General features: G+C 48.7%; 2 protein-coding genes across 2 annotated transcripts; both read left to right on the top strand.

Annotated features, from left to right (window-relative positions):
• The first annotated feature begins 666 nt into the window (after positions 1–666).
• Positions 667–1,626, top strand: LOC128422890 (olfactory receptor 5V1-like). Its single transcript, XM_053407510.1, has one exon. It carries the CDS (start codon positions 667–669, stop codon positions 1,624–1,626), a length of 960 nt encoding a protein of 319 aa, XP_053263485.1.
• Positions 1,627–5,472: 3,846 nt separating this feature from the next.
• Positions 5,473–6,408, top strand: LOC128422891 (olfactory receptor 5V1-like). The gene has a single exon (XM_053407511.1). It carries the CDS (start codon positions 5,473–5,475, stop codon positions 6,406–6,408), a length of 936 nt encoding a protein of 311 aa, XP_053263486.1.
• The last annotated feature ends 791 nt before the right edge of the window (positions 6,409–7,199 follow it).

Consider the following 7,199-nt stretch of genomic DNA (forward strand, 5'->3'; position numbering starts at 1 on the left):
AACAGCACCCCTGATTCACCAAAGCAGGGTTATTCCCGTTTCCCCTTGAAGGGAGAGGAGAGACGTCCCACCATCCCTGGAGGACCCTAACCCACCCACCACTGATTTGTAGCAGCTGGCCTTGACACCAGACTATTGGGTGGGGAGGTTAAAGGAGAAAAACCATTAGTTCAATGTGAATGATTTTTGGACTAGGGGGAGATGGAGGTTCATTTGCTTATTAGTGGGTCAGAGTGTTACTTAGTTTATTATTTGCGTGTGGTCAGTGTTGTTTGCCCCTGTTTATATGGCTGGTTTTCCCCTCCCCACCAATGTAATGTTTTGTGAAATATCAATATATTACATGATTTCCCCCCCTCCCTCCATGGTATTATGTATTGTATATTTTTTCTTTACCATAAGTCACTTGGAGACCTTCAGGTGACAAGAGACTAAGAAGTTTAATCAACAACAACAACACTGAATTAAATGGATCAATGGTCTGAGTGGGTAGAAGACCACTTATGATCATAGAATTACAGAACTGTAGCATTTTAACGGGTCCCCCAAAGGTCCTCTAGTCTAACTCCCTGCAATTCAGAAACTTCCTCTGTTTCCCTTTTCTGCGTGGCAGCCTTTCCCTCAAATTTCATCCTTCTTTCTCTACAGATAATCTCCGCATTTCCCATGGCTGGCAGCAGCAACTGGACCCAGGTGACGGAGTTTGTTCTTCTGGGTTTTTCCGGGATCACACATGGTCAGACGTACCTGTTCCTGGTGTTCTTGGTGATCTACTTGGTCACCCTGTTGGGGAACCTCACCATAGTCGGCCTGATCCTGCTGGATCCCCACCTTCATAGCCCCATGTACTTCTTCCTCAGCCATTTGTCTTGCATGGACGTTTGCTACTCTTCCGTCACTGTCCCAAGCATTTTGGCCAACCTCCTCCGCCGCCGCCACACCATCTCCTACCACCCATGCCTGGTGCAGATGTTCTTCCTGATGGCTTTCTCAGGTTCTGAGTGCTGGCTGTTGGCCGCCATGGCATACGATCGCTATGCTGCCATTTGCCAGCCTTTGCGTTACTCGCACCTCATGAGCCCGCATGTGTGTGTGCAGCTAGCCACCACCATCTGGGTCTCAGGGTTCTTGGACTCAGTGGTCCACGCAGCCTTGGCCTCCAATTTACACTTCTGCGGGGCCTTCCAGATCCACCACATCTTCTGCGACCTCCCGCCGCTGCTGAAAATCGCCTGTGGGAACAAGAGCGTCAACGAAATTGTCATCCAGGTAGCCACCATCTTTGTGGGCCTGAGCCCGTTCCTGGTAGTCGTCATCTCCTACGTCTACATCTTGGCTTCCATCTTGCGGATCCGCTCCAACGCCGGGCGGCGCAAGGCCTTCTCCACCTGCACCTCCCACATGATAGTGGTCGTCCTCTACTTCGGGAATGGACTGGTGAACTACTACCGCCCCAGCGCAGGCTACTCTCTGGAGATAGACACCCTGCTCTCCACCATGTATTGCATTGTCACCCCTATGCTGAACCCCCTCATCTACAGCCTCCGAAACAAGGAGGTGAAGGGCGCCCTGAGGAAGGTTCTGGAAAGCCAGAGGAAGTTCTGCACTTCCTCTCGCAACCAGTAAGAGCGCAGGTGAGTGGGAGGGAAGGAGAAGGCGCCAGCCATCTTCCCTGCAAAGCCTAGTGGCCCCAAAACAGGGCATGAAAGGAGGGGCTGGATTCCCTCAGTCTGTGGTTCTCACTAGGCTACCGGCCTTCCAGACTCCTTGGTTAACTCCTTAGTGGAAGGAGACAAACAAGAGGGGCAGCAGGGGAGAGAGAAGCATGTGGGCAGACAGGGAGTTAGTCCAAGAAAACTTGGGTTTTATTTGAAATTGTTCTAGACAAAGATACTCAAGAGGCCTTTGGAGCCAGCTAATATAAATAGATAAAGCCATTTTATTTCCCCAGAGAAACTTGGAAAATACTCTTCATTTTAAAATCTTCATTTATTTTCCGTTGCCGCTGACATCTTTTGTTATGACTAAAGCTTTATATTATGTTGCTCACAGCTGTGTTTCTTTTTAATGTAAGTGACCCAGAAAATGTTGCTGTTGGGTGGCAAATAAATATTGTCAATAAAAAACAAATACACAAACAAAACCACCAGTGCTTGTGCATTGTGCTTGGATGCTGAGTTAAGCCAAATCTTGAACTCTGTTGCGGTGAGTTGGGTGGGTGGGAAGAGGTGGGATTGGTAGGTTCATGAGCAAGTGTAAATCTGTGGGACCCCTCCCCAACTGTGTGAAGAAGCTTGCCAGAAGAAGAGTATCTTCAGCTGTTTCCAGAAAATACAAATAAGGGGCATCTGCCCCAACTGAACACGGATGTTGTACCAGCAGCAGGGCCTTGTCAGTAGTGGCGCCCGCCCTGTGGAACGCCCTCCCATCAGAGGTCAAGGAAATAAATGACTATCTGACTTTTAGAAGACACCTGTTTAGGGTTGTTTATAATGTTTGATGTTTTATCGTGCTTTTAATATTCTGTTGGGAGCTGCTCAGAATGGCTGGGGTGTAAATAATAATAATAATAATAATAATAATAATAATAATAATAATTCTTACTACACAAAATAGGGGCAGCCACTCTGAAGGCACTGCTCCAAACTGCCATGGACTGGGCTTTGGATATTTTAGGGGCTTCAAAGATAGCCTCTTCTGCAGAACATGGTGACCTCCTGGGACTATAAGGGATAAGGTGGCCTCAGACAAAATGTTCCTTGCTGGTGGGAGTTTGCCCCCACAAGCAGCTTAGCTGCTGCAACCGGCAGCCTCAAGAGCAGCCTTGAGAGTAGCCTCATATAGAAGCACAGAACCAGAGAGTTGGAAGGGACCCCAAGGGTCCTCTAGTCCAGCCCTCTGCAATGCAGAAATCTCAGCGAAAGCATCCATGACAGAGGGCCATCCAACCTCTGCTTAGAAACCTCCAAGGAAGGAGAGACCACCACCTTCCAAGGGAGTCCCTTCCACTGTTGAGCAGTTCTTCTCGTCAGAAATCTCTTCCTGATGTTGTCAGAATCCCCTTTCCTGTAACTTGATGCCATGGGTTCGAGTCCTAACCTGCAGAGGAGGAGTAAATAAACTTGCTCCATCTTCCATGGGAGAGCCCTTAATGTCTGGAGCTCCTCCATGGAAGAAGACTCTCTCCCCGTCTGGTCCAGGCACAGCCCAGGACGCTGGCAGCCCCCCAAAAGCTGTGCCCTTCCACATCTCCTGCGTTGGCTACTGCTTCCACCTTCTTACTAGCCACGGTCCCTAGAGTGCATGTCAGGGTCTCCCACCAAGGAGGATCTCCTCCTCTTTGTCCTATCTGCCTACAACGTTGGTGGCTGGCAGGTGAGAGATAGAATTTTAATTTCCCCATAGCTCTTCCTTCCTTGCTTTCTCACCTGGCTTAGCAACATCCACACAGGAGCTCCAATGGTGAAAATGAGTCTCAAAGGGAATTTCAATCTCGCCAGGAGGACACACTTTCCATAACATGACTTAATCGCTCTGAGGTTACTGCTGGCCTCCTGCCCCCTCCCTACCAGCAATTAAGGGTGCCCCAATTAAAGGACACCATCCATTGCGCTTGGCTCTATCATACCTGCAAAAATATCCTACCCCCATGGGACATTTTGATTCACTGCAGCTGCAACCTTCCTCTCTGTGGATTCTGGGTGCACAGATATCCCCATGGTCAACACACAAGGTAACAATTGCTCCCCTACAAGGAAACAGCCAGCCAGCCACAAGGCAGCCAGCAGAGAAGTTTGCTCACATGGGCCCTGGTGTCACCATGAGATCTTCAAGGCCCTTTCCTGGGGTCACATTTGAAGAAGAGATTTTGCCTAAGCTGCCTCCTCACATCTGGTTGTATTCAGAACTCCTAGTGGTGGGAAATTAGGGCCTTAATGTATCTTCTTCCCAGGGTAAACGGAAGTTCAAGGTCTCCATTTTCCAAGGTGAGGAGGAGAAGGAATCCAGAGTTGACCATCCATCAGCAGCTAACTAGTTAGCAAGAAACGGTGAGTTGCCTGGCTGTCATTTACCCACCTTCCTAAAGACTGGAGTCTTCTTTGATTGAGGGCAATGCAAGGAATGTGTTAGCATGAAAGAGAAGGGAGAGGGAAGTGGAAGAGGGACTGGACCTCATTGCCAGAGCAGCTGCATTGCAAGCAGAAGGTCCTTGGGTCAACCTTTTGCGCATCTCCAATTTAAAGCATCTTGGGTACCAGGCAGGGGGAAAGGGCTTGTTCCTCACCTCTGTGCCCATCCCTGAGAGCTGCTGCCAGCCAGAGTCAGATGTGCAGCTCGGGCTGGACTTTGGAGTCCCAGGGACCCCCAAATGACCACCCAGAGAGTGGTAGTTGATGGGGGCACCAGCAAACAAGCCCCTCCTGGTCCCTGTAGCATCCTTCCATCTTATTTGCTCTTTTTAAATTCATAGTTAGCAGCTAAGCCTATGCAAGCACTCATTAACAAAACGAGCATAATAGAGCTTTAAGCCACTGGTGTCAATGTAGTATTTTTAAAAAAATCTTTTTTATTGAGCTTTGCCACTGAGTCCGTTCACACAGGGGATCGTACTGAACTTTCAAGTGAAAGATTGGCATGTTTAATTATTCCACTGGAATCAGTGGGAGTTGAAATTGTCTAATTGATATCTGTCATACTCCTGTTGCCAGACAACAGCATGTAGAGCTTGGTGTAGTGTGTGGCCAAAAAATTAAAAATAAAAAAAACAGAAGAGAAGAGTCTCTGATTTACGCTTGGCATACAAAGTCAAGTCAAGTCTGTTCTGAGGGTTGGGCAAACAGCAATCTACACTGTCAGGTGAGCCAGAGGTCAGGGATGACAGGAATTGTAATCCCAGACATCTGGAGGGCAGGAGTTTGCCTATGCCAGATCTAAGTGCTGCTAGACGTTCTGCTTAAGAAGGCTGAAGCCGGCTGGTTCTCATCAGTGCCTTCTCCTCTGTGACCTGGAAGGCTGATCAGGTGCAGGTGGAGTCACTCCTCCATCTCCCCCTCCAGGCTGCTGCTCAGCAGGTGAAGCTGACTCCTGGCCCAGGACAATATCAGAGTCACCCCTCTTTCCCCCCATCCTCACCCCTAAGTTTTAGACTTGGAAAAGGACGCTGGGATGGTTCAAGGCAACCCAAATGCACCTCCTTGTTTCGGGTGGAGATAAGAGACGTGTGGGTTTAGGGTTTTACCAAAATGGTGCATTTGAGGAGATATTTGAAGGGGAAAAGAATGTATAGTTGCCTCTTGGTATTATTTTTGAAATATGCGCTGGGGAAAGCAAATGAGAATGCAGGAGGGGAATCTTCTCCTGAATTGAACTTGAAAGTACAGATATCTTTCCATAGCAGAGTGACCCCTGAAGCCTTTTAACTTCCCTCAACACCGCATTAATCTCTCCTCAGATCCCCCTCTTTCCTTCTTCATGGACACAGAGAATCAAACACAGGTTGGGGAGTTCATCTTCTTGGGTCTCTCCAGAGCCCCAGGTGACCAAGTCTCCCTCTTCTTGGTCTTCCTAGCTGCCTATTTGGCCATCGTCACAGGCAACCTCATGATATTAATCGTGGTCCTGATGGATTCGCGCCTTCACAGCCCCATGTACTTTTTCCTCAGTCACCTGTCTTGCTTGGACATTTGTGTTTCTTCTGTTGTCGTACCAAAGATCCTGGTGAACTTCCTGCGCCAGAGTCACACCATCTCCTACAACCAGTGCTTGACACAAGCTTTCTTTCTGATGGGCTTTATTGGAAGTGAGCCTGCCCTGTTGGCCGTCATGGCCTATGACCGCTATGCCGCCATTTGCCAGCCATTGCACTACAGCCGACTCATGAGGAACAGGCTGTGCATCCATCTCGCTGTGGCCTCCTGGATCTGGGGCTTCCTGGACTCAGCAATTCACACAGCCTTGGCCTCCAAGCTTCGCTTCTGCGGAGCTAACCAGATTCCCCAAATCTTTTGCGATGTGCCCCCACTGTTGAAAATCACCTGCAGTGATACGAGCATCAATGAATTGGCCACTCACACCACCAGCATCTTTGTGGGGTTGGGTCCCTTCCTCTTCATCATCTTCTCCTATTTCTACATCTTGGCCTCCATTCTGAGGATTCACTCCAACACTGGCAGGAAGAAAGCCTTCTCCACTTGCGCCTCACACCTGGTTGTGGTCACCCTCTGTGTAGGAAACGGGTTCCTAAACTACAACCGCCCAAGCACCGGCTACTCTCTGGAGATAGACACACTCATCTCTGCGATGTTCTGCATCGTCACCCCAATGCTGAACCCCCTCATCTACAGCCTCCGCAATAAGGAGGTGAAGGAAGCCCTGAGGAAGGTTCTGAATTGCCGGAGGACAGTTTGAATGTCATTTCTGGCTGTCTATATTGCAGGGTCTCGTTGGAACATGTCTGCTTGGAACAGCGAAATTGATGAGTGGGAATTAATGAAGAGGGAGAAAGTATAGACACTGACAAAGCCAATGAGATAGACTTTCCTTATTAGTTTGGGTGGATAACACCTTCCAAGGCATGACTGGAATGTCAGGGTGGTAAGAGAGGGAGGAAGGGGAGGTGGGCTTTGCTTAGGGAGGCACCTCATCTGCTTCCAGCCCAGGGCTAAGAAATCTCATCTAACAGCTCTCCGGTTACAGTGTTTGGAGTGGGGCAATGGTAGCATCTTGAAACCAGGAACATTTTTTCCACTGGCTCCATTCTTTTGTTAGTTCTTTGAGAGATAGAACATAGGGAGATGATAGGAAAAAGATGTGTTTGTTGGAGACTCCAGCAGGTGGCAGCAGAGGGCGGTTTTGATGGCTCTGCGGCGTCAAGCCAATAGGAATTGCTAGGGTTGCTCTAGGCTTCCCTTCCTATGTAACTTTCAGCAATAGTGATTTCAGCCAGCAATGCTTTGTCCCATGAAACATCTTAGAAATACAACATAATTCCAAAAATCCAAACTGTGTTTCTCCCCTACAGCCTGCATTCCAGCCTCCATTGGCCTTAGAATGTGCAGCTCTTGGAGACCCATTTACATCCTTTTAATTCTCTGCGGCATTCATAGAAACAACCACCGTGCTTTCAAGACGGCGGATTTGCAACTCCATAGATTCAGCGCATGATCAAAGGTTACACACAGTTTAGAGTAAAACAAGCA

The sequence above is a fragment of the Podarcis raffonei genome, chromosome 10 (assembly GCF_027172205.1).
Source record: "Podarcis raffonei isolate rPodRaf1 chromosome 10, rPodRaf1.pri, whole genome shotgun sequence".
Lineage (NCBI taxonomy): Eukaryota > Metazoa > Chordata > Lepidosauria > Squamata > Lacertidae > Podarcis > Podarcis raffonei.

Bases quoted from the DNA above. Each gene is read 5' to 3' on its own strand.
- LOC128422890 (XM_053407510.1), top strand. From the start codon at position 667: ATGGCTGGCAGCAGCAACTGGACCCAGGTGACGGAGTTTGTTCTTCTG.
- LOC128422891 (XM_053407511.1), top strand. From the start codon at position 5,473: ATGGACACAGAGAATCAAACACAGGTTGGGGAGTTCATCTTCTTGGGT.